General features: G+C 47.1%; 1 protein-coding gene across 1 annotated transcript; it reads right to left on the bottom strand.

Annotated features, from left to right (window-relative positions):
- Positions 1-8,625: 8,625 nt before the first annotated feature.
- Positions 8,626-19,589, bottom strand: WNT4 (Wnt family member 4). Its single transcript, XM_087702453.1, is given in 6 exon segments — positions 8,626-9,103; positions 9,587-9,729; positions 10,800-10,931; positions 19,171-19,267; positions 19,270-19,407; positions 19,548-19,589. Coding segments are annotated over 6 exon segments (1,023 nt in total). The 3' UTR covers positions 8,626-8,632.
- Positions 19,590-27,665: the final 8,076 nt, after the last annotated feature.

Here is a 27,665-nt window from a genome sequence, read left to right on the forward strand (position 1 = left end):
CGAGTTGAACCCGGCTGCGGAGACCAGGCGCACGCCGAGAGAAAAACACCTGCACCCCGCCCTCCTCTGGGATTGGAATCGAGCCGGATAGCCTTAAGACTTGTATGCCGCTTCACGGTGCTTTTTCAGCCCTCCTCTTAAGCGGTTTACAGAGTCGGGCTACCAAACAATCTGGGTCCTCGTTTTACTGAGTCAACCTTGAGCCGGTCAGGATCGAACTCCCGGCTGTGGGCAGAGTTGACAAATTGCAGTGCTGCGTTCTCTTTTACTGAATTCCTCTGTTTCCTCCACCATGGCAGAATAGGGGTAGGATACCGAAGAGAATAGAGAGGATGGAATGGAATAAGAAGGAATAGAATAAGAATAGAATATGGAAATAGAGGGAAATAGAATGAAATATGGATATGGAAATAGAATAGAATACAGAAGAGAAGAATAGAATAAAGTAAAGGTTCCCCTTGCACATGTGTGCTAGTCGTTCCTGACTCTAGGGGGCAGTGCTCATCTCTCTTTCAAAGCCGAAGAGCCAGCGCTGTCCGAAGACGTCTCCGTGGTCATGTGGCCGGTAGGACTCAATGCCGAAGGCGCATGGAACGCTGTTCCCTTCCCACCAAAGGTGGTCCCTATTTTTCTACTCACATTTTTTACGTGCTTTCAAACTGCTAGGTTGGCAGAAGCTGGGACAAGTCATGGGGACTCAATCCATTACGCGGCGCTAGGGATTCGAACAGCGTCTTAGCCACTGAGCCACCGCATCCCTCTTAGAGGAATAGAATATAGAATAGAATGCAGAATAGAATATGGAAATGGAATAAAATTCAGAATAGAGGAATAGAATAGAATATGGAAATAGAATATGGAATAGAATGCAGAATATGGAAATAATAGAATAGAAAATATGGAAATAGAATATAGAATAGAATGCAGAATAGAATATGGAAATGGAATAAAATTCAGAATAGAGGAGTAGAATAGAATATGGAAATAGAATATAGAATAGAATGCAGAATAGAATATGGAAATGGAATAAAATTCAGAATAGAGGAATAGAATATGGAAATAGAATAAAATTCAGAATAGAGGAATAGAATAGAAAATATGGAAATAGAATATAGAATAGAATGCAGAATAGAATATGGAAATGGAATAAAATTCAGAATAGAGGAATAGAATATGGAAATAGAATAAAATTCAGAATAGAGGAGTAGAATAGAAAATATGGAAATAGAATATAGAATAGAATGCAGAATAGAATATGGAAATGGAATAAAATTCAGAATAGAGGAATAGAATAGAAAATATGGAAATAGAATATAGAATAGAATGCAGAATAGAATATGGAAATGGAATAAAATTCAGAACAGAGGAATAGAATAGAATATGAAATAATAGGATACAAAATATGGAAATAGAATAAAATTTGGAATAGAGGAGTAGAATAGAATATGGAAATAGAATATAGAATAGAATGCAGAATAGAATATGGAAATGGAATAAAATTCACAATAGGGGAATAGAATATAGAAATAGAATATAGAATAGAATGCAGAAAATATACAGATCAGAACAGAATGGAGGAGTTGTGAATGTTCCAACTGGCGGCTTTTAAAGAAAGAGACTGGGCAGCCATTTGTCGGAATTGGCCTGGGGTCTCCTGCTTGAGCAGGGGGCTGGACTAGAAGACCTCCAAGGTCCCTTCTGTTACTCCTGTTCTCCTCCTCCTGTTCCCCAGAGGCCCTTCCAGGATTCCAGCACCGTCTGCCTGCCCATCTTCCGATCCGATCCTTCCTTGGCGCTCCAAAGACCCCCCATGTGCATTTTTTCATTTTTATTCTCCCTCTGGGTGTCTCTCTCTCTCCAAAACTCCACAGAAGGCCACCACACACACACACCAAAAAAACCCCAAAACCCACACTGGAGGCTCCTAGCATTTTGTTTTCAGGGTGACCCCTCCCAATTGCTTCTTTTGGAAAACCGACACCCCCCCCCAAAAGACAGACAGACAGACAAGAGTGACTTTTGCCCTGCTCTTCCGTTGTTGCCTGTTGCTATGCTCGCCAGCAGCCCGAAATAGCGGTGGATTTATCGTCCCCCATTGAAAGCCCGCTGATCTGGTTGCCCTCCCCAAGATCCTGAGGCCATGAATTCCACAGGTTAACCAGTTAGGTTCGGTTTGTCTTTTGTCTTTGGTGGCATGAAATCCCTGGGAGTTTATAGGAAGCTGGTAGCCTCTGCTTCATTTTTATAACTTTCTTTTTCTTCTCTCTTTTTCCTTTCACTCCCACTCCTTCTTTTTCTCTACCCCATTCTTTTTCTTTCTCCCCTTCCACTTTTTTTCCTAAATTCCCCTCCTTCTCCCTTCCCTCATTCTTCCTCTCCTTCCTTCCACCCTTTTTCTTCTCTCCCCCTCCTTCCTTCCTTTTCTCTACCCAATTTTCTTTCCTTTTTCTGTCCCCCCTTCTGCCTTTTTCCTCTTTCTCTCCCCCTCCTTTCTTCCTTTTCTCTACCCCATTCTTTTTCTTTCTATCCCCTTCCCTTTTTTCTCTCTCCCACTCCTTCCTTCTTTCTCTGTACCTTTTCCTTTTCTCTCTCTCTCCCCCCTTCCCTCCACCTTTTTTTCTCTCCCCCTCCTTCCACCCTTTACTCCGTTCTTCCCTTTTTTTCTCCCACTCCTTTTTTCTTCTTTACCCCATCATTTCCTTTTTCTTTCCCTCCCCTCCTTTTTCTTTCCTTTCTCTCCCCCTCCTTCCTTCCTTCCTTTTCTCTCCATTCTTCCCTTTTTTCCTCCCACTCCTTTTTTCTTCTTTACCCCATGCTTTCCTTTTCCTTTCTCTCCCTCCTTTTTCTTTCCTTTCTCTCCCCCTCCTTCCTTCCTTCCTTTTCTCTACTCCATTCTTCCCTTTTTTCCTCCCACTCCTTTTTTCTTCTTTACCCCATGCTTTCCTTTTCCTTTCTCTCCCCTCCTTTTTCTTTCCTTTCTCTCCCCTTCCTTCCTTCACTGTTCCATTCTTTCTTCTTTCTCCTTCTCATCCTTCCCTTTCTTTTTTTCTCTCTCTCTCTCTCTCTTTCTTTCTTTCTTTCTTTCTTTCTCCGTTCTTATTTTTTTGCTTTCATGCTCCTCCGATTCTTAACCTCAGATTAAGGGCTTTGTCAATGATTTCAATTCACAGCCACGGGGAATTAAACAGAAATGCCACTTTAAAAAAAAGAGAGAGAGAGAGAGAGACTATATGGAACTACTGCAGCGAGTTGCACAGTATTTAAAACACACAGATACATGCTGGAGGAAAAAAAAAAGATTCAAACATAAGGGCCAAACCTGGCTTGGAAGACCAGCCTCCGAAATCTCACCCTGGTCCAACATCCAAAGAGTGTGTGTGTGTATATATGTGTGTTTGTGTAAAACTCCTGTTGCAAAGGGAAAACTTGCAAAGGAAGTGGTCATATCTGGCTGTCTCTCTTCCTCCTCGGCCAATGGAGAAACTCAGCGTGGCGACAGCTGAAAGCACCTTTTGCAAAGCTGTGGCTTTTCCCACAACAGCCATGATGGGCCCATGGCGCACAGTTGCGTTAGGGGCGCCAGCTGTGCTGTGATGCTTGTCGCTGAAAAATTAAAAAGGGCAGCCCCTGCGCCCCCCACTCCCAGCCCAAAATTTCTCCGTGAGCGCTGGGCCAATGGGAGACGGGCCCACGGCACGGAAAGTGGATTTCGTTTCTGAAAGGGTCTGCAAGCTAAATTGTAGGACGCAACGGTTGGAAGGAGCTCGGCATGTCTACTCTCGCAAAGAGAAGGATTAAGGGAGATTTGATCCGTCTCCCAATATTTGGGGGGGGGGCTGCCCCAAAGAAGAAGAAGGGGGGGGGGGTCAACTTATTTCCCAATGCACCTGAAGGCAGGGACTAAGAAGCAACAGATGGGAACTCGTCAAGGGGAGAAGCAACCTAGAATTGAGGAGAAACTTTCTGACAGTGAAAGCAATTTGCCAGTGGAACAGCTTGCCACCAGACATCATGGGTGCTCCATCACGGGAGGCTTTCGAAAAGAGATTGGACATTTCATTTGTCTGGAATAGTTTAGGGCCTCCTGCTTGAGCAGAGGGTTGGACTAGAAGACCTCCAAGGTCCCTTCCAGCTCTATTCTGATTGATTGATTGAAATGGTCTGGGGTCTCCTGCTTGAGCAGAGGGTTGGACTAGAAGACCTCCAAGGTCCCTTCCAGCTCTATTCTGATTGATTGATTGAAATGGTCTGGGGTCTCCTGCTTGAGCAGAGGGTTGGACTAGAAGACCTCCAAGGTCCCTTCCAGCTCTATTCTGATTGATTAATGGATTGAAATGGTCTAGGATCTCCTGATTGAGCAGGGGGCTAGACTAGAAGACCTCCAAGGTCCCTTCCAACTCTATTCCGATTGATTGATTGATTGAAATGCCCTAGGGTCCCCTGATTGAGCAGGGGGCTGGACTAGAAGACCTCCAAGGTCCCTTCCAGTTCTATTCTGATGGATTGATTGATTCATTGAAATGGTCTAGGGCCTCCTGCTTGAGCAGGGGGTTGGACTAGAAGACCTCCATGGTCTTTTCCATCTCTGCCCTTCTGTAATTCTATAACCCCAGATTAATTCACCCGTGGAACGGCTTGCCACCAGAAGTTGTGAGTGGCTCCATCGCTGGATAGTTTCTTCTTTGGAATGCTGGAGTTTTGCTGGCTGGGGAATTCTGGGAGTTGAAGTCCACAAGTCCTTCAAGTGGCCAAAGTTGGAGACACCCCCCCCTCCCTATTCTAAGGGACCGAGCGAAGAGCAAAAAAAGAAAAAGAGATTTCCCACGCTGTAAACACAGGTTGGTCCTGAACGATGCTTCGCTTAGTGACTGAAGTTACAACGGCACTTGGGGGGAAAAAGGTAACCGTTTTTCAAAGTGAACGATTACGATTGCGACACAGCCGCAGCGACCACACGGCGTTTGCCCCCCCCTTTTGCGACCTCCTAACGAGCGATGCCAAAGGGGGTGGGGGAGGCTGATTCATTGAACGTCCGTGCGGCCAACTCGACGACGCCAGGGATTCGCTCAGCAGCCGTCTTAAAAAGTCCTAAAACGGGGCCAAACTCAACCCATTTTTTCACTTGCCACGACATAAATTCTGGGGTTCAAGTGGTGAGGATTACCTACATAGAAAGCAATTAACCAACTTTGTTGTATACAAGATGGATAGTGACAATAACGGCCATGCTGTTTGACGTTTTCACAAGTCCCTGGTAGAGAATATCTAAGGACAGGCCATGGAGGTCTGCATATAATTCTATCTGCCCCATTTTAGGGGGCTGGGGGGGGGGGCAGAAGATGGGTAGGGGGGGGTCCCTCCCGGGCACGCAGCTCAGCCTCCACGGTCCTCCGAGAACTTGCTGTCTTGTTCAGTGGCCAAAAAAACCCCCCTTCCAGCTGGACCTCATCTCCAGCATCTTCCCGATGACCCCATCACTCCCCCCCCCCGTCCTGTCCCATTAGGGCTGTGGCAGAAACCAGCCTCGGATGTTGCCCCCCCCACCCCCCCGCTGCTTGCCTGCCCCCTAACCTCTTCCCTTTTGGTGCAAAAGAATCATGGGGCCCTCCGAGGAGGAGGAAAATCCCATTGCAAAAAAGGACGCACCATTTCGGTCTCCTGAAACATAGGAAGAAAATTTGGAGGAATGGGCGGGGGGGAATGTCTCGTCTAATGAAGAGAAGGATTCGGTGGGGGGGGAGATGACATGATAGCAGCGTTCCAATATTTGAGGGGCTGCCCACCAAAGAAGAGGGAGTCAAGCTATTCCCCAAGGCACCTGAGGGCAGGACGAGAAACAACCTGGAATTAAAGAGGAATTTTCTTGACAGGGAGAACAATTAACCAGTGGAACAGCTTGCCACCAGAGGTTGTGGGCGCTCCATCACTGGAGGTTTTAAAGAAGAGACTGAATGGGATAGGAACAGAATACAGAAAATGAATGCAGTGGTGGGATGGGGTGGAGTAGAATAGAAGAATATAGAAGTAAAAGGGGCTCTAAGAGGCTCTCCAGCCTGACCCAGTAGGTTTCACACTTAATGTCCAAATCTCACTTTACGTCCTGCTTTAATATAGTAGTAAAATAGAATAGAGAAGAGAATAGAGAAAATGAATGGAATGGAATAGAAGAATATAGTAATAGAATAGAATATAGAAATTAATAGACTAGAAAATATAGAATGCAGAAAATAAATAGAGAAGACGAATGGAATGGAATAGAATTGAATAGAATGTAGAAAATAATACTAGACTAGAAGAAAGAATAGAATAGAATGCAGAAAATGAATAGAGAAGATGAATGGATTGGAATAGAATAGAATAATAGAATATAAAAATTAATAGAATATAAAATATAGAATAGAATGCAGAAAATGAATAGAGAAGATGAATGGAATAGAATAGAATGTAGAAAATAATGCTAGAATAGAATAGAATGCAGAAAATGAATAGAGAAGATGAATGGATTAGAATAGAATAATAGAATATAGAAATTAACAGAATATAAAATATAGAATAGAATAGAATGCAGAAGATGAATGGATTGGAATAGAAAAGAATATAGAAATTAATAGAATATAAAGTATAGACTAGAATAGAATGCAGAAAACGAATAGAATAGAGAAGATGAATGGTAGGGAATGGAATAGAAAAGAACACACAAAAAATGAATAGAAATAGTTGGACCTTGGAGGTCATCTAGTCCAGCCCTCTGCTCAGGCAGGAAACACTATAAATGTAGTCCTTGACTTACCACCATTTGTTTAGTGACTGATCAAAGTTAACAACAGCATTGGGAAAAAGGTGACTCGGGATGGGTTGTTTCACACCGACAACCTCCACAGCTTTCCCGCGGCCACATGACCAAAATTTAGACGCTTCGCCCATCCGCTCATATTTACGCCGGTCGCAGCGTTCCCAGGGTGTTTGTGTGTGTGTGTGTGTGTGTGTGTGTGTATTATCAGGGCGATCCTCTTTGTGCGACCTTCCGACAACACAGCCGGTGGGGGAAGCCCGACTCGCTTAACAACCCTTCGTAGCAACTTAACCCCTCTGCCGTGATTCGCTTGACGACGGTGGGCAAAACTCAGCTTGGACCAATAGAAATTCCTGTTAGGGAGGGGGCTCCGTTGTGGCTTTTAGTCCACAAGACGAACCTGTGCAGTGTTTCTCAACCTTGGCAACTTGAAGATGTCCGGACTTCAACTCCCAGAATTCCCCAGCCAGCGAATGGGGTTTGCGAAGGGGAGGAGGAGGAGGAGGAAGGGGAAGATGAGGAAGAAGAAGAAAACGGAGAAGGAAGAGGACGAAGAAGGAGGAGGAAGATGAGGAAGAAGAAAAAGGAGAAAGAAAAGGTGAAGGAGGAGGAAGATGAGGAAGAAGAAGAAAGAGGAGGAGGGAGGAGGAGGAAGATGAGGAAGAAGAAAGAGGAGGAGGAAGAGGAGGAAGAAGAAAGAGGAGGAAGAAGAAAGAGGAGAAAGAGAAAGTAGAGGAGGAGGAAGATGAGGAAGAAGAAGAAAGAGAAGGAGGAAGAAGATGAAGAAGAAAGAGGAGAAAGAGAAGGCGAAGGAGGAGGAAGATGAGGAAGAAGAAAGAGGAGGAAGAAGATGAAGAAAGAGGAGAAAGAGAAGGCAAAGGAGGAGGAAGATGTGGAGGAAGAAGGAGGAGGAGGAGGAAGATGAAGAAGAAAGGGAGAAGGCGGAGGAGGAAGATGAGGAGGAAGAAGAAAGAGGAGGAGAAAGAGAAGGCAGAGGAGGAGGAAGATGAGGAAGAAGAAGAAAGAGGAGGAGGAGGAAGATGAAGAAAGAGGAGAAAGAGAAGGCGAAGGAGGAGGAAGATGAGGAGGAAGAAGAAAGAGGAGAAAGAGAAGGCAGAGGAGGAGGAAGATGAGGAAGAAGAAAGAGGAGGAGAAAGAGAAGGCAGAGGAGGAGGAAGATGAGGAAGAAGAAGAAAGAGAAGGAGGAGGAGGAGGAAGATGAAGAAGAAAGAGGAGAAAGAGAAGGCGAAGGAGGAGGAAGATGAGGAGGAAGAAGAAAGAGGAGGAGAAAGAGAAGGCAGAGGAGGAGGAAGATGAGGAAGAAGAAGAAAGAGAAGGAGGAGGAGGAGGAAGATGAAGAAGAAAGAGGAGAAAGAGAAGGCAAAGGAGGAGGAAGATGAGGAGGAAGAAGAAAGAGGAGGAGAAAGAGAAGGCAGAGGAGGAAGATGAGGAAGAAGAAAGAGAAGGCGGAGGAGGAGGAAGATATGGAAGAAGAAGAAAGAGGAGAAGGAAGAGCATTCTCTGGCTGGGGAATTCTGGGAGTTGAAGTCCGGACATTCTTCAAGTTGCCAAGGTTGAGAAACACTGTTGTGCATGGAAACAATCCCTCCCCCCCCCCCCCCCCCCCCCGGTCCTAAAATTACAATCACGATGGGAAACATTTAAATATTTTTCTTCTTTTTAAAAAAGAACAACCACGTATTGTTTCTCTCTCTCTCTCTCTCTCTCTCTCTCTCTCTCTTTCCGATTCGGTTCCTGCCCACCCCTGGATCCCGAGAAAAACACCGCGTTTCCCACGGGCTTGTCTCTCCCCCCCCCTCCCTCCCCACTCGGCCAAGTTCACCGGCAGGTGTGCATTTCCACCACCCGGTGGCACTGCTTGCACTTGACGAAACAGCACCAGTGGAACTTGCAACTGCAGCGCTCGACCAGGTCCACCTCCTCGGTGTGGAAGCCCCGCCCACAGCACATCAGCTCACACCCGTCGATGGCCTTGGAGGTCTTGTTGCACGACCTCCCGTGAGTCCCCAGCAGGCCGTTCCGCAGGTCGTGGTCGCAGAAATCGGGGCTGGGCTCCAGGTAGACCAGGTCCTCGTCCGTGTGCGGCTTGAACTGAGAGTTCTTGGGGACTAGCACCTTGGCCGAGGAGCCGACCTTGCGCTGCTCCACCTCGGTGGCCCCGTCGAACTTCTCCTTCAGCACGTGGCCCACTTTGCGGAAAGGGGGCATGGCCTTCCAGCAGGTCTTGACCTCGCACGAGCCCGACACGCCGTGGCATTTGCACTCCACCCTCATGTGGTTCAGAATGGCCTGGGGAGAAGTGAAAGGAGAGAGACACACAAACACACACAAAATGAATGTCGAGACCACGGAGAGAGGGTAGGAAGGGGAAGAGTAGGAGTAGGGGAGAGGGAAGGGAAGAAGGAAGAAGGTGGAAGGGAGAGAAAGAGAAGGAGAGAGGGTAGAAAGGGGAAGAGGAAGAGAGGAGTAGGGGAGTGATAAGGGAAGAAGGAAGAGGAAGGAGAGGAGGGAAGGAAGAAAGAGGTAAGGATAAGGTGGAAGAGAGAGGAGAGAGGGTAGGAAGGGGAAGAGGAAGAGTAGGAGAAAGGGAAGGGAAGAAGGAAGAGATAAGGAGAAGGTGGAAGGGAGAGAAAGAAGAGAGGGTAGGAAGGGGAAGAAGAAGAGTAGGGGAGAGGTAAGGGAAGAAGGAAGATCCCCGTACGAGAGGTTGGGAGTCAAGCCACCCGAGGAAGTAATCGCTGGGAGGAGTAACAAAGCCCATGGTGCCGTTACCTTCCGCCCGGCTTCGTTGTTATGGAGGTTCATGAGGGCACGGTTGGAAGCGGCCCCTTTGCTTCGCTCTCTGACGTCCACGAAAGACTGGGAGAAAGCCACGCCGTAAGCGATGTTGTCCGAGCAGCCGGACCACTGGAAGCCTAAAGGGAAGAGGATATCGGCAGCTCAGAGCTGGGTGTGTTTTTTTCCCTGCAGACGTTTCGCGACCCAGCTAGGGAACACCATCAGTGCTAGGAGGGAGGGGGGGTTGCAGAGAGGAGGAGGAGGAGGAGGAAAAGGAGGAGGACTGGGGGGGGCGTCCTTTGGTGCTCTCTGAGCTGGATGGTTTTCTTGCAGACATTTCGTGACTCAACTAGGTAACATCGTCATCAGGAGGAAGAGGGAAAGGGAGAAGGAGGAGGAAGAAGAAAAAGAGGAGAAGGAGGAGGAAGAAGAGGAGGCGGAAGAAGGAGGAGGAAAGATTGGGAGAAGAAGGAGAAAGACGAAAAAGGAGGAGGGAGAGGGAATAAAGAAAGGGTTAGAGGAAGAAGAAGAGGAAGGAGAAGGAGGAAGAAAAAGGAGGAAGAGGGAGGAGGAAGAAGATGAGGAAGAAGAAAAAGGAGAAAGAGGCAAAGGAGGAGGAAGATGAGGAAGAAGAAGAAAAAGGAGAAGGAAGAGGAAGAAGAAGGAGGAGGAAGATGAAGAAGAGGAAAGAGGAGGAGGAAGGAGGAGGAGGAAGATGAGAAAGAAGAAAGGAGGAGGAAGATGAAGAAGAGGAAAGAGGAGGAGGAAGGAGGAGGAGGAAGATGAGAAAGAAGAAAGGAGGAGAAAGAGAAGGCAGAGGAGGAGGAAGATGAGGAAGATGAGGAAAGGAGGAGAAAGAGAAGGCAGAGGAGGAGGAAGATGAGGAAGAAGAAGAAAGAGGAGAAGGAGGAGGAAGAAGATGAAAGAGGAGAAAGAGAAGGCGAAGGAGGAAGAAGATGAGGAAGAAGAAGAAGGAGGAGGAAGATGTGGAAGAAGAAGAAAGAGGAGGAGGAAGAGGGAGAAGGAGGAAGATGAGGAAGAAGAAGAAGAAAGAGGAGGAGGTGGGGGGGGGGTCCTTCGGTGCTCTCTGAGCGTGGAGGTTTTCATGCAGACGTTTCATGACCCAACTAGGTAACCTCCTCAGTGCTACGAGAGAAGGGGGTTTGCGAAGGGGAGGAGGAGGAGGAGGAAGGGGAGGGGCGCTCACCCTGAGGGCTGACCCCTTGGACGGTGTGGTCACAGCCACACTTCTCCAGCTCTCCGCTGCTACACGCCCTGGTCACGGCGAAGGCCACCCCAGCCGAGGAGATGGCGTAGACGAAGGCCGCTTCTCGCGTCCCTGGCAGAGAAAGGCAAACTTTTTTAGACTCTCAAATACGGTAGTCAAGTGAGCAGCCCTCATGAGTAAAATAAATAAATACATCCCTGAGGAAATCCACCTATAATAATTGGAAGTCCTTGCAAGAGATGGAGAGAGGGGAAAATATCAAAATTTTGACATGGATTTGATGCTTCTTTAAAAAAAAAATTTTTAAGGGGGGGGGAATAAAATATTTATTTCCCCTTTTCTTTGGAGGAAAAAAAAACACGACATTTTATTAGTTTCTCAAACTAAAATTGAAAAGCAAGCCCCTCTTTATATCCCCGGACATCGTTTTTTTTGTATAGTCCTCGAGTTACGGCCACAATGGAGCCCCGACATTTCTGTTGCTAAACGAGACACCTGCGAAGTGAGCTTCGGCCCATTCTACCACCTTTTCTTTCTTTCTTTTCTTTTTGGCCACAAAAAGGGAACGCTGTTCCCTTCCCACCAAAGGTGGTTCCTATTTTTCTACTTGCATTTTTCACGTGCTTTTGAACTGCCAGGTTGGCAGAAGCTGGGACAAGTCACGGGAGCTCCCTCCGTTATGCGGCGCTGGGGATTCAAACTGCCGAACCCCCGACCTTTTCTGATCGACAAGCTCAGCATCTAAGCCTCTGATCCACAGCATCCCTATTTTTGTGTATATGTGTATACCCACACATGCACACAAACCATATATTTTTCTCTTTTTCTTTTCTTTCTTTCTTTATTCATTCCTTCCTTTTTTCATTCTTTCTTTCCTTCCTTTCCTTCCTTCCTCTCTCTTTCTTTCTACACTTTTCCAGACTTCTACCCTCTCCTCTCTTTTTACTCTTTATCATTTCTTTTGACCGTTAGTTTAATGTTGGTTTTTTTTTAATGTGCCTGCTTTGGGGAATATTTATCTATTTATTGATCGATCAATCTAAATATCTATCTATCTAAATATCTATCTATCTATCGATCAATCTATCTAAATATCTATCTAAATATCTATCTCTAATCTATCTATCTAGCTCTAATCTATCTATCTAGCTCTAATCTATCTAGCTCTAATTATCTATCTATCTATCTATCTAAATATCTAAATATCTATCTATCTAAATATCTATCTATCTAAAATATCTATCTATCTATCTATCTATCTATCTATCTATCTAAATATCTATCTATCTATCTATCTATCTATCTATGTCTCTATGTCTCTATCTATCTATATCTATCTATCTATCTATCTATCTATCTATCTATCTATCTATCTATCTATCTATCTATCTACCTACCTACCTACCTACCTACCTACCTACCTACCTACCTACCTACCTACCTACCTATCTAAAATTATTTGAAAGGGGAAAAAAACCCTGCTAAACTTTCACGACAGACGCAGGGCTAAATTTCTGTCCTTCTCCCCCATCCGGTGGCTAACGGAGGGCACCACAGCCTCATTGGAAAGTCTTTTACTACACTTTGACTTATTTGTTCAAAACGGTGTGTGTGTGTGTGTGTGTGTGTGTGTGTGTGTGTGTGTGTGTGTGTGTGTATTAAAAAAACTCTTGGTGTCCAAAAAAAAAAAAAAAGGAAGGATGTACCTAGATGTGGTCGGCCCAGCATAAATGGGAGCAGTATTGGAGCGGGGTTTTTAGTCAAAGAGGGAACGTGTTGCTTAGGGTCAATTCGTGGTGAGGGTGGGGTGGGGTGGGGTCTCCGGCCAAACGCCCACGGTCCTCTTGGCTGCAACTCTGCAGACGCTGCTAAGAAGACAAGACGACGAAGAAGAAGAACCCAACGGAACTGGACGGGACGCCAACCCTGTGCCTCCAAGCTCTTGAAAAAAAACCCAATGGTGACCACAGCAAAAGTTCTCCAGATGTTCTCCAGTTCTCCAGAACGGGTTGAATTGTAGAAGGGACAAATGGTTGAGGCACCCTTGAGAAGGGTGGGTTTTGCCCCCCACCCAACCTCACACCCACCCCTAGCAACAAGCTACTCATCCCACGCAGCACCCGCTCTTAAAATCTCTCTTACCCTAGATCAGATTAACAGAGTTGGAAGGGACCCTTGGAGGTCATCTAGTCCAACCCCCCCTGCCCGAGCGGGAGACCCTCCGCCATTTCTGACCGACGGCAGTCCAGACTCTTCTTGAAAGCCTCCAGGGATGAAAGATCCCCACAACCTCTGAAGGCAACTTCTGTTTCACTGGTTGATGGTTCTCACTGTCCTTATTTCCAGGTTGAATGAATCTCTCCTGGTTCAGTTTCCATTCATTATTCCTTGTCTGGCCTTTGGGTGCTTTGGACAATAGCTTGACCCCCCCCCCCCTCTTCTCTGTGGCAGCCCCTCCAATATTGGAAGATGCTCTCCTGTCTCCCCTGGTCCTTCTCTTCCTTAGACTAGCCGGGACCAGTTCCTGCAACCGTCCATCGTATGTTTTAGCCTCCAGTCCCCTCATCATCCTGGTTGCTCTTCTCTGCACTCTTTCTAGAGTCTGCAGCCACATTATAGGGTTTCCTGCCTAGGCAGGGGGTTGGACTAGAAGACCTCCAAGGTCCCTTCCAACTCTGCTATTGTAAATTTCCTTGTGGATCTTTGGCCTGCCACACTTTCTATTCTTCTTCTATGCCTTTTTTTCTATGGTGGGAAAATACGGAGTTCGATGACATGTAGCCATAACAACATTCTTTCTAGAAAGCCAAGGCCATCCTTTATCTTTGCACTTCTGCACCCGACCAGAACTGGATGGGTGGAAGCTGCCCAGCGTGGCAGTGGGAGATTGGACCATGGGATGGACTTGTGGGTGTGGGGAGGGCAAGATCTTGGACTTTCAACCGGGTGGGGGAAACCGGGAAGCTTTCAGATGTGCCAACGTGGCTCTCTTCATAAATTGGAATTTCGAGCAATACTTTTCCTTCGACTCTGATTTAATTTTGGATGCTATTTGGAAGCCTGACACTTCTCTTTTATAGCCCCATTCCCCCATTCCCCCAGAGCTGAGGTAGTGCAGTGGTTAAATGCAGCACTGCAGGCTACTTCAGCTGACTGCAGTTCAGCTGTTCAAATCTCACCGGCTCAGGGTTGACTCAGCCTTCCATCCTTCCGAGGTGGGTGAAATGAGGACCCGGATTGTTGTTGGGGGCGATATGCTGACTCTGTAAACCGCTTAGAGAGGGCTGAAAGCCCCATGAAGCGGTATATAAGTCTAACTGCTATTGCTATCATCTATCTATCTCTATCTATCTTCATCTATCTATCCTATCTATCTATCTATCTATCTATCTTATCTATCTATCTATCTATCCCTCTATCTGTCTGTCTGTCTATCTATCTATCTATCTGTCTATCTATCTATCTATCTATCTATCTATCTATCTATCGGATTGTTGGGGGCGATATGCTGACTCTGTAAACCGCTTAGAGAGGGCTAAAAGCCCCATGAAGCGGTATATAAGTCTAACTGCTATTGCTATCATCTATCTATCTATCTATCTATCTATCTATCTATCTATCTATCTATCTATCTATCTATCTTATCTATCTATCTATCCCTCTATCTGTCTGTCTGTCTGTCTATCTATCTATCTATCTATCTATCTATCTATCTATCTATCTATCTATCTATCTATCTATCTATCTATCTATCGGATTGTTGGGGGCGATATGCTGACTCTGTAAACCGCTTAGAGGGGGCTGAAAGCCCTATGAAGCGGTATATAAGTCTAACTGCTATTGCTATCATCTATCTATCTATCTATCTATCTATCTATCTATCTATCTATCTTATCTATCTATCTATCCCTCTATCTGTCTGTCTGTCTATCTATCTATCTATCTATCTATCTATCTATCTATCTATCTATCTATCTATCTATCTATCTATCTATCTATCGGATTGTTGGGGGCAATATGCTGACTCTGTAAACCGCTTAGAGAGGGCTGAAAGCCCCATGAAGCGGTATATAAGTCTAACTGCTATTGCTATCATCTATCTATCTATCTATCTATCTATCTATCTATCTATCTATCTATCTATCTATCTATCTATCTATCTATCTATCTATCATCTATCTATCTATCTATCTATCTATCTATCTATCTTATCTATCTATCTATCCCTCTATCTGTCTGTCTGTCTATCTATCTATCTATCTATCTATCTATCTATCTATCTATCTATCTATCGGATTGTTGGGGGCAATATGCTGACTCTGTAAACCGCTTAGAGAGGGCTGAAAGCCCCATGAAGCGGTATATAAGTCTAACTGCTATTGCTAACTGCTATTCCCTCTAAGTTCCCTTCCTGGTAGAGCTGGAGGCCTGTTGCCCCTCCCCGATGCCAGCGGGTGGGTGGGAGGGGCGAGCCAAAGGGAGGGGGGACATTGGCTTCTCCCCTCAATCTTGCGACATGCCACCCCCACCCCCCCCTTGGTTCCTGCCAAGGGGGCGGTCGGGCGCATGACAGAGGCTTCTGTCTTGGAGGAAAGTCGCTTGCCCTTCGCTTCAACTCCCTCGCCCATCCTCCCCCACCGAAGGAGAGGACAGAGATGGCCTCCTTCGGGAGCAGAGGTTTGAGGGTGGTGGTGGTGGGGGGGAAAAACTTTCCAAATTTGGGAGCTCCTTTGGCTCAGGGACCTTCCAATCCGGGAGGAGCAGCTGCCAGGACCTTTGAATTAATTGTGGTTAATGACAGGCTTAAAGCGAGATGGTTTTGCTCTGCGGCCGCCCGAGAGAGAAAAAGAGAGGGAGACTTTCATTCCTTAGTATTTTTGGTATTTCCAGGGCACAGATCTCTGGCCAGCCTTCCCCCCAGCCTCCCTCCTTGCCTCCCTTCCCTGAAGACAAGCAAGAGAAAGTTAAATAAGAAGCGAAGGGGGGGGGGCTTTGAAAAGGACGAGTCAGGGAAGAGCAGAGCTGGGAGGAGACCTTGGAGGCCTTCTAGTCCAACCCCCTGCTCAAGAAGGAGACCCCGGACCATTTCAATCAATCATTCAATCAGAATAGAGCTGGGAGGGACCTTGGAGGTCTTCTAGTCCAACCCCTGCTCAAGCAGGAGACCCTGGACCATTTCAATCAATCATTCAATCAGAATAGAGCTGGGAGGAGACCTTGGAGGTCTTCTAGTCCAGCCCCCTGCTCAAGAAGGAGACCCCGGACCATTTCAATCAATCGTTCAATCAGAATAGAGATGGGAGGGACCTTGGAGGTCTTCTAGTCCAACCCCCTGCTCAAGCAGGAGACCCAGGACCATTTCAATCCATCAATCAATCAGAATAGAGCTGGAAGGGACCTCTGAGGTCTTCTAGTCCAGCCCCCTGCTCAAGAAGGAGACCCCGGACCATTTCAATCAATCGTTCAATCAGAATAGAGATGGGAGGGACCTTGGAGGTCTTCTAGTCCAACCCCCTGCTCAAGCAGGAGACCCAGGACCATTTCAATCCATCAATCAATCAGAATAGAGCTGGAAGGGACCTCTGAGGTCTTCTAGTCCAACCCCCTGCTCAAGCAGGAGACCCTAGACCATTTCAATCAATCATTCAATCAGAATAGAGATGGGAGGGACCTTGGAGGTCTTCTAGTCCAGCCCCCTGCTCAAGCAGGAGACCCAGGACCATTTCAATCAATCATTCAATCAGAATAGAGCTGGAAGGGACCTTGGAGGTCTTCTAGTCCATCCCCCTGTTCTAGCAGGAGACCCTAGACCATTTCAATCAATCATTCAATCAGAATAGAGCTGGGAGGGACCTTGGAGGTCTTCTAGTCCAGCCCCCTGCTCAAGCAGGAGATTGGATCGTTCTAGTCCAATCTTTTCTTGGAAATATATTCTCTTATTTAGAATAGAGAACAGGAGAAGAATAGAAAAGAGAAGAATAGAGAATAGAATAGAGAAGAGACGAATTGAAAAGAGAAAAATAGAGAAGAGGAGAATAGAGAAGACTAGAGGAGAAGAGGAGAAGAGAGAAGAATAGAAAGGAGAGAATAGAAGAGAAGAATAGAATAGAGAAGAGAAGAATAAAGAAGAAAAGAATAGAGAAGAGAAGAATAGAGAATAGAATAGGGAAGAATAGAGAAGAGAAGAATTGAAAAGAGAAAAATAGAGAATAGAATAGAGAAGACTAGAGAAGAGGAGAGAGAGAGAAGAAGAGAGAGAGAGAAGAATAGAGAGGAGAGAATAGAAAAGAGAATAATAGAATAGAGAAAAGAAGAATAGAGAAGAGAAGAATAGAAAAGTGAAGAATAGAAAAGAAGAACAGAGAAGAAAAGAATAGAGAAGGGAAGGGAAGGAGAAGTATAGAGAAGAGAAGAATATATTTAGATAGAACAGATTCTGGGTTAAAAACGGAGGATCGACAAATGGAGAAGGAGAAGGAAGCTTTGGGCAAGAAGCATTTCTACCAAACCTCACTCCTTTTTCCTGACCTTCTCCCCCCCTCCCTGCCCCCCCCCCCCCGTGCAGCAAATTCCCTGAAAATTCCCTGTCCATAAGGTGCAGCTGCGAAGAGGCTCCCTTCCCCAAACAAAGGACAACAAAACAAAACAAAAAATAAAAGTATTTGAACATTAGAACCTCAAAAGCAGAGGGGGGGGAGGGGGAGGGGGAGGAATTTATGTCTCCACCGCGCTTGGCAGCTCTGGGCCAAAACTCTTTGTTCTGCGCTGCAAGATTTTATTGCAAGCACTGGTGACTGACTAAGAAGCCCCAGTTATTAAATAAAAGCTGTGCAGAGGGAGGAAGAATTGGAGGAGAAGGAAGGAAGGAAGGAGGAGGATTGGAAGACAGAGGGGGAAGGGGAGGAGGAGAGGATGGAGAAGAGGGAGTGATGGAGGGGGAGAAAGAAGGAAGGAAGATGAGAGATGGAGAAGGAAGGTTGGAAGACAGGGAAGGGGGAGAAGGAGGAGGAGATGGAAGAAGGATAGATGGAGAAGGATGGAGGAGGAAGAGAGAAGAAAGAAGGAGGGTTAGAGGGAGTGATGGGGGAGGAGAAAGAAGGAAGGAAGATGGAGAGATGGAGAAGGAAGGTTGGAAGACAGGGAAGGGGGAGAAGGAGGAGGAGATGGAAGAAGGATAGATGGAGAAGGATGGAGGAAGAAGAGAGAAGAAAGAAGGGTTAGAGGGAGTGATGGAGGAGAAAGAAGGAAGGAAGATGGAGAGATGGAGAAGGAGGGTTGGAAGACAGAGAAATGGAGAAGGAAGAGGAGGAAGAGAAGGAGGGTTAGAGGGAGTGATGGAGTAGGAGAAAGAAGGAAGGAATATGGAGAGATGGAGAAGGTGGGTTGGAAGACGAGAAGTTGGAGAAGGAGAGGATGGAGGAGAAGAGAGGGTTGGAAGAAAAAAGGTGAAGATGGAGAAGAGAGAGTGATGGAGGGGGGAAAAGAAGGAAGGAAGATGGAGAGATAGAGATGGAGGATCGGAAGACAGGAGAAGATGGAGAAGGAGAGGATGGAAGAGAAGGAAGGTGGAAGAAAAAGGTGGGAGGAGAGATGAAGAAGAGAGTGATGGGGGAGGAGAAGGAAGGAAGATGGAGAAGTGGAGGAATATTGGAAGAGGGGAAGGAGAGAAGGAAGAAGGAGAGATGGAGAGGGAAGGCAGGAGAAGATGGAGAAGGAGGGAGGAGGAGGAAAAGGAGGGTTGGAAGACAGAGGAGAAGGTGGAGGAGAGGATGAGGAAGAGAAGGAAAGGAGTTGGAAGACGGGAGAAGATGGAGAAGAGAGGATGAAGGAGAAGAGAAGGAGGGGTGGAAGAAAAAAAGGTGGAGTGATGAGGAGAAGAAAGAGAGATGGAAGGTTCAAAAACAAGAGGCAATGGAGAAGGAGGAAGGATGAAAAGAAGGAAGAAGGAGAGATGGAGAGGGAAGCAGGAGAAGATGGAGAAGGAGAGGATGGTGGAAGAAGGGAGGAGGAAGATCGGAAGACCGAGAAGATGACGGGAGAAGAAGGAACGATGGAGAAGGAAGGAAAAAGAGAGAAATGAGGAAGGTTGGAAGACAGAGTAGATGGAGGATGAAGAGAAGGAAGGAAGGAGAGATGAAGGCAGGAGAAGGAGAGAGGATGGAGGAGAAAGAGGAGGAAGGAAGGAAGGAGAAGGAGGGTTGGAAAGACCAAGAAGATGATGGAGAAGGAAGGAAAAAGGACAGAGAGAGAGAGGGTTGGAAGACAGAGGAGAGGTGGCAAAGGAAGAGGAGGAGGAGGAGGACTCCCCCAACAACCTTCTCTTCCTCTCCCAGAGGTGGACCTCACCTACCCTTGTGTGACAACCTCCCGAACACCGGCAGGCTCTCCCAGGGTGGAGCAATTCCACGGCGGTTGCGGAACTGGAATTGGCACTCCTCGATGGCCAGTTTTGGGCCCCCCGGCGCACGGCGTCCATGACCTCCAGGTTCCTCTTGCACATCTGGACTTGGCGCTGGATCAGGCCCTTCAGCTTCTCACAGGTCTCCTCCTCCGAGATGCTGCCGACCGAGGAGAGCTTGCCAAGTACCTGCGAGGAAGACCAGAGAGAGAGAGACCCCCGTCGGAAACAAGGTCCCTCGAGTCTCCAGAGATGAAAACTGACGAGGGTCCAGGCAGAAAGACCCCCTCCCCACCACACAGACACACCAACCAATGGCTCCTGCCAACCTCATGCCCCACTTCGTCAACGCAAAGAGCTGGCCTGGTCATTGCCAAGGGGCACCCAATGCCACGGGGGGCTTTGAGCTCCTTCCCACAGGCCGTCCCACCGTGGCTGAAGAGTTGGGGAGAAAAGGCAGGAGGACAGAGTGGGAAGGGTCCTTGGAGGTCTTCTAGTCCAACCCCCTGCTCAAGCAGGAGACCCTAGACCATTTCAATCAATCAATCAATCAATCAACCAGGATAGAGCTGGAAGGGACCTTGGAGGTCTTCTAGTCCAACCCCCTGCTCAAGCAGGAGACCCTGGACCATTTCAATCAATCAATCAATCAATCAATCAATCAGAATAGAGCTGGAAGGGACCTTGGAGGTCTTCTAGTCCAACCCCTGCTCAAGCAGGAGATCCTAGACCATTTCAATCCATCAATCCATCAGAATAGAGCTGGAAAGGGATCTTAGAGGTCTTCTAGTCCAACCCCCTGCTCAAACAGGAGACCCTAGACCATTTCAATCAATCAATCAGAATAGAGTTGGAAGGGATCTTAGAGGTCTTCTAGTCCAACCCCCTGCTCAAACAGGAGACCCTAGGCCATTTTCAATCAATCAATCAATCAGAATAGAGCTGGAAGGGACCTTGGAGGTCTTCTAGTCCAACCCCCTGCTCAAACAGGAGACCCTAGGCCATTTCAATCAATCAATCAGAATAGAGCTGGAAGGGATCTTAGAGGTCTTCTAGTCCAACCCCCTGCTCAAACAGGAGACCCTAGACCATTTCAATCCATCAGAATAGAGCTGGAAGGGACCTTGGAGGTCTTCTAGTCCAACCCCCTGCTCAAACAGGAGACCCTAGACCATTTCAATCAATCAGAATAGAGCTGGAAGGGACCTTGGAGGTCTTCTAGTCCAACCCCCTGCTCAGGCAAGAGGGGGGGGAAAACCCTATACCATTTCAGAGAAATGGTTGTCTGATCTCTTCCTAAACACTTGCAGTGTTGGAGCTACCCACAACCTCTAGTGGCCAGCTGTTCCACTGGTTCCATTGTCCTCGATGCCAGGAAATCCCTCCTTCGTTCAAGGTTGCTCCTCTCCTCGGTGAGTTTCCATCCTCCTGCCTTCTCCTCCTGCCTTCTGGTGCTTTGGAGAAGAGGTGGACCCCCTTCCTCTTCTTTGGGGCATCCCCGAAAGACCACCATCATTCCTTCCCCCAGTCCTCCTTTTCTGGAGACCTGCCACAGTGTCGGATCCTTTCCTCCGAGGTTTCCTGGCCACGGTCAAAGGCTTAGCCCGTTCCCACATAAACTAGGCTCCCTCCCCCTGTTTCAGGGTGCTGGTTCTTCTCTCCCTCCCCCCTTCCCCACCAGGGTAAGCCCCTCCCCAAACCTGTCGTGCCGCCTGTCGCTTCTCCAGCTTCCAACAGCTGTCCTTTGTCTGGGAGGAGGACGGGACTGCCCCCCCCCCCCCCCGGTCACATCCTGCGGAGGCTCCCTACATCCCAGGGCCTCCAAAGCCCATGGAGATGCGGCCAAAATCAGCAGAACGAGGACGGAGGCTGCCAGGAGCCTCCCTCGGCCTGGGCAGCCTTGCGATCAGCCGGAGGCTCCCTTCCAAACCACTTCCCTCCCAGGAAGGAAGGAAGGAAGGAAGGCCAGGCTGGGGTTTTATCATCATCATCATCATCATCATCATCATCATCATTATATACTTTATTCATGAAAGATGAAACTCAGCCAACTGAACGTTCAAAAATGCATCGCAAATACCAGTGACTGGTGCTAATGGTTGATACTGTTTGCTGCCAGCGTCCTGGGTATCAACCAAGGACCTTCTTAAAATAATCATCTTCTTCTCCTCTTCCTCCACTATTCCATCTCCTCCTTATCTTCCCCCCTTCTTCTTCTCCTTCCTCTCCTTCTCCTCCTCCTCTTCCACTATTCCTTCTCCTTCTTCCCCCACCTCCTCCCTTCTTCTTCTCTTCTTCTTCTTCTTCTTCTTCTTCTTCTTCTTCTTCTTCTTCTTCTTCTTCTTCTTCTTCTTCTTCTCCTTCTCCTCCTCCTCCTCCTCCTTCTATTTTTTTTTTATTCATTAAGCATGAAACTCAGCCAACTGAACATTCAAAAATACATCACAAATACCAGTGACTGGTGCTAATGGTTGATACTGGTGGCTGCCGGCGTCCTAGGTATCAACCAAGGACCTTCTTAAAATAATCATCTTCTTCTCCTCCTCCTCCTCCTCCTCCGCCACTATTCCTTCTCCTCCTTATCTTCCCTCTCCTCCTCCTCCTCCTCCTCCTCCTCCTCCTCCTCCTCCTCCTCCTCCTCTTCCTCCTGTTCCACTATTCCTTCCCTTTTTATCTTTCTCTCCTCCCCCTCCTCCTTCTCCCCTCTTCCCTCTTCTTCTCCTCCTCCTCCTCCTCCTCTTCCTCTTGTTATTATTATTATTTATTTTATTCATGAAACATGAAACTCAGCCAACTGAACATTTAAAAAATGTATTACAAATACCAGTGACTGGTGCTAATGGTTGATACTCTGGTGGCTGCCAGCGTCCCAGGTATCAACCAAGGACCTTCTTAAAATATAAGATGTTCCGAATAGCGCAGTTTTTTTGCAGTTCCGCTGGGGTTATTGGAGGAAGCTGCAATTTGTAGATGTATCTTGTAAAATCCTTGGACATGGTGCCAAGTGCCCCGATGACAATGGGTATCCCTGTCACATGCTTCATCCATAGCCGTGTAGTCTCGATGGCCAGTCGCGACCTTTCATGATTTTTTCCAGTTCTTTTTATTTCGACTCTGGCGTCTCCAGGAACAGCGATATCAATAAACCGTGCACTTCGGCCCTCTACAACGGCGATATCTGGCGTGTTGTGCTCCAAATGACGATCCGTCTTTATTCGAAAGTCCCACAAGATCTTCGCCTTCTCACTTTCTGTAACTTTTTCCACTTTTATGTTCCCATGACTTTCTGGATGCAGGTGTTGGTAGATATAACCGGTCAACATCACTTTCAGGGTGCAAAGCATGACTCATTGTCATAAGCTTCCTTGTTTTTTCTGTCCAAATTGTCCAACTCCATCTGGGTCCAGTCAATTATTCCTGCAGAGTATCGGATCGCAGGTAGAGCCCAGGTATTTATGGCTTTTGTGATGTTTCCTCCACTCAGTTTGGACTTTAATATCTTGCGAAATTGTCGAATGTACTTGGCTGAGATTAATTCCTTGACTTTATTATGCATTAAGTCAGAGGCCTCTAAAATCCCCAAGTACTTGTAGCCTTCTTCTGGTTTTACTAATGCCTTTATCATTTCTTCATTCTCAAGTTCTATTCCATCATCTTCCATGACTATTATTATTGTTGTTGTTGTTGTTGTTGTTATTTTCTTCTTCCTGGCTACACCCGCTGCCTCCTTCAGCATGAGGGGTCAGTCCTTGGGATCCCCTGCAGCTGCAGAGGATGGGCTGTAGGGCGGAGGGGAGGGCTGAACGAAGGGGGGCTCAGCCCTTGTAGACATGTGGTACTCTGACGATTAAGGTTTGAATAGGGAGAGGCTGCTGGGGACCAGCACACCCTTGGGGAGAACTCCGGAGTTCACGAATCGTCTGGTTGGAAAAGGGGCTTAGAATAAGGGAGTCAGAAGGGACCTTGGAGGTCTTCTAGTCCACCCCCCTGCTCAAGCAGGAGACCCTAGACCATTTCAATCGATCAGAATAGAGCTGGAAGGGACCTTGGAGGTCTTCTAGTCCAACCCTCTGCTCAAGCAGGAGACCCTAGGCCATTTCAATCGATCAGAATAGAGCTGGAAGGGACCTTGGAGGTCTTCTAGTCCAACCCTCTGCTCAAGCAGGAGACCCTAGGCCATTTCAATCGATCAGAATAGAGCTGGAAGGGACCTTGGAGGTCTTCTAGTCCAACCCTCTGCTCAAGCAGGAGACCCTAGGCCATTTCAATCGATCAGAATAGAGCTGGAAGGGACCTTGGAGGTCTTCTAGTCCATTCCCCTGCTCAAGCCGCAGAGCCCTAGACCATTTCGATCGATCAATGCTGTTAGGGATATAATTCTAACGGTTGGGTTGGCAATACCATTTAACAATGCTATACCTGTATCTTTAAATCATACTGTAAAATGTGAATGGTTGCTGTTTTTCCTCAATCGGCCATAAGAGGGTGCCAGAACGACTGTTAGCTCTCTCTCTCTGTTTGTTAGATGCTGGGCTGATCTGATCTGAGTGTTTTTGGAAGCTGGCTGTTAGAAAGTGCCGTGAGCTATTGTAAGTTTTGCAACTGTTAGCGAACTTTGAGTACCGAACTGATTATATGATACTGGACTATGTTATTTGGATTATCCCTTAACTGAAAGACGTTGATGACTGACTGTCTTATCCGTGTGTGACTTGGACTGTTTGATGGACTCTGATACCTCTATTTCCACGAAAGCAAAAGCCTATTTAAACTGCAGTGTCTCTGTATGCTGGTTTGTGTGTTCTCCAACGCAACTCTCACAACGCTTCACTGAACGCATTCGCTCTCCCAACGGGGAGCTTACCTAACCAATGGCATCAGAATAGAGCTGGAAGGGACCTTGGAGGTCTTCTAGTCCAACCCTATCCGTTGTCCCCCACCCTTTGCAAAGGAAGACCAGATGGCCCGCCGGAGAGGAGCTTGGAGGGGGGGGGAGAGGGAGGCTGCCATTTTGCCAGCGGCAGCGGTCAAAACCTCCGGGAGAGTTCATATATATATATATATATATATATATAGTGTCACAACCCCTGGTATGCCCCAATTATGGGAGGAAGCTAACTGCTTCCATTCTCTGTCCATCGGCTTGTCACGAGAGACCATCCAGACAGAAAGCCCAATCTTTATTTATCAGCACAAATACAACACAAATGTAACAAAAGGCAACAGTAAAAATATTGGGCTTTCTGTCGTGATGGTCTCTTGTGATGAGCCGATTGACAGATGATGGAAGCAGTTAGCTTCCTCCCATAATTGGGGCATACCAGGGGTTGTGACACTATATATATATACCCCCCTCCCTGGCTCAAGGTGATATAGGAGGAGGACCTGTGGCTTAATGGTTAAGACATCTGCCTAAGATGTAATACAGCACAGGTTCGAATCCCAGTAAGGGTATGTATGGCTAGCTGATGAGAGCTAAATAACTTGAAATAGATCTATACTAGTCTCCCTTTATTTATTTATCAGCACAAATACAACACAAATGTGTAACAAAGGCAGCAGTAAAAATATTGGGCTTTCTCTCTGGATGGTCTCTCGTGACGAGCCGATGGACAGAGAATGGAAGCAGTTAGCTTCCTCCCATAATTGGGGCATACCAGGGGTTGTGACACTAAATATATACCTACCTCCCTGGCTCAAGCTGATATAGGAGGAGGACCTGTGGCTTAATGGTTAAGACATCTGCCTAAGATGTAATACAGCACAGGTTCGAATCCCAGTAAGGGTATGGCTAGCTGATGAGAGCTAAATAGCTTGAAATAGATCTATACTAGTCTCCCTTTATTTATTTATCAGCACAAATACAACACAAATGTAACAAAAGGCAACAGTAAAAATATTGGGCTTTCTGTCTGGATGGTCTCTGGTGACGAGCCGATGGACAGAGAATGGAAGCAGTTAGCTTCCTCCCATAATTGGGGCATACCAGGGGTTGTGACACTATATATATATACCTACCTCCCTGGCTCAAGCTGATATAGGAGGAGGACCTGTGGCTTAATGGTTAAGACATCTGCCTAAGATGTAATACAGCACAGGTTCGAATCCCAGTAAGGGTATGTATGGCTAGCTGATGAGAGCTAAATAGCTTGAAATAGATCTATACTAGTCTCCCTTTATTTACTTATCAGCACAAATACAACATACACACACACACACACACACACACACACACACACACACACACACACACACGAACACACACATCCGTTGGGAGCATCATCAAAAGGAGAAGCCGTGGCGTTTCCAGAACTCCTGCTTTCAAACCCTTCCAAGCAGATGGTCCAGATAAAGAGCATTTTTCCCCCCCTAAACAACTTCTTATTACTGCAGAGGGGAGGATCAGAATGAAGATTAACGTGTTATTTCAACGATAAAGGCCGATGCTGTCCTCCAGGCTCAAGAGGAAGGGAGGGAGGGCGGGGGGGGGAGGGGGAAGGGAAAAAGAAGAGGAGGAAGAAGAGAAGGAAAAAAAAAACCTCCAAGATTCCCAGATGTCTTTGTTGCTGCGGCTCAGCAAAGCTTGGTGAAGGAGAGAGGCTGCCCACTCGCCACCCACCCACCCACTCCACACCCCTGTTTCCAGGCCACCCTGTTTAGAGATCAGGGGAGGTTTTTAAAGAAAAGACTGGACGGTCCCTTTTCTGAAATGGTCTGGGGTCTCCTGTTAGAGCAGGGGGTTGGACTAGAAGACCTCCAAGGCCCCTTCCAGCTCTATTCTGATTGACTGAATGATTGACATGGTCTGGGGTCTCCTGTTAGAGCAGGGGGTTGGACTAGAAGACCTCCAAGGTCCCTTCCAGCTCTATTCTGATTGATTGAATGATTGAAAAGATCTGGGGTCTGTTAGTGCAGGGGGTTGGACTAGAAGACCTCCAAAGTCCCTTCCAGCTCTATTCTGATTGATTGATTGATTGATTGAAATGGTCTGGGGTCTCAGAGCAGGGGGTTGGACTAGAAGACCTCCAAGGCCCCTTCCAGCTGTATTCTGATTGACTGAATGATTGAAATGGTCTGGGGTCTTCTGTTAGAGCAGGGGGTTGGACTAGAAGACCTCCAAGGTCCCTTCCAGCTCTATTCTGATTGATTGAATGATTGAAAAGATCTGGGGTCTGTTAGTGCAGGGGTTGGACTAGAAGACCTCCAAAGTCCCTTCCAGCTCTATTCTGATTGATTGATTGATTGATTGAAATGGTCTGGGGTCTCAGAGCAGGGTGTTGGACTAGAAGACCTCCAAGGCCCCTTCCAGCTGTATTCTGATTGACTGAATGATTGAAATGGTCTGGGGTCTTCTGTTAGAGCAGGGGGTTGGACTAGAAGACCTCCAAGGCCCCTTCCAGCTCTATTCTGATTGATTGAATGATTGAAAAAGATCTGGGGTCTGTTAGTGCAGGGGGTTGGACTAGAAGACCTCCAAAGTCCCTTCCAGCTCTATTCTGATTGATTGATTGATTGATTGATTGGAATGGTCTGGGGTCTCATAGCAGGGGTTGGACTAGAAGACCTCCAAGGTCCCTTCCATCTCTATTCTGATTGACTGAATGATTGAAATGGTCTGGGATCTCCTGCTTGAGCAGGGGGTTGGACTAGAAGACCTCCAAGGCCCCTTCCAGCTCTATTCTGATTGACTGAATGATTGACATGGTCTGGGGTCTCCTGTTAGAGCAGGGGGCTGGACTAGAAGACCTCCACTCTGTCAGTCTTTGACCTCACAGTTCAACCCTGAGCTACCCTCTTCTGGTAATTCTGCACCTTTGCCCATATCCTGCCTTTTACATACCGGCCAAAAGTGACTGGTACTAGAAAAATTTGCCAATTCCATAAAGACTTAATGCAGGTAGCAACAGATAAATAAAGAGGTGGAAGGAGAGCTAGAACTAGATTTTACAGACACAGAGAGAGGGGGAGGAGAGGGAGGGAGGGAGAGAGAGAAAGAGGGAAAGAGACAGAGAGATCCCCCCCCCTATTTTGGTTTGTGAGCCGCCCTGAGTCCCTCTGGGAGTAGGGCGGCATAGAAATGCAATAAATCAAAATTAAATCAAATCAGAATGAGAGGGAGGGAGGGAAAGAGAGAGGGAAAGGGAGGGTGGGAAAGGAAAGAGGGGGGAAAAGAGAAAGTGGGAGAGGAAAAAGAGAGGGAAAGAGAAAGAGAGAAAGGGGAAAGAGAAGGGGCAGAGGGAAAAAGGGAGGGAGAGCAGGAAAGAGAAAGAGAGACAGAGAGTGCGAGAGGGAGGGAGGGACAGGGAAAGAGAGGGGAAAAAGAGAAAGTGGGATAGGGAAAATGAGGGAAAGAGAAAGAGAGAGAGATGAAAGAGATGGGGAAAGAAATAGAGGGAGTGAGAGAGGGAAAAAGAGAGAGGGAAAGAAAGTGAGCAAGAAAGGGAGAG

Source organism: Thamnophis sirtalis, unplaced genomic scaffold (assembly GCF_051295495.1).
Source record: "Thamnophis sirtalis isolate CommonGarterSnake01/CBP01778 unplaced genomic scaffold, rThaSir2_p1.2 scaffold_15, whole genome shotgun sequence".
In the NCBI taxonomy this organism is placed as follows: Eukaryota; Metazoa; Chordata; class Lepidosauria; order Squamata; family Natricidae; genus Thamnophis; species Thamnophis sirtalis.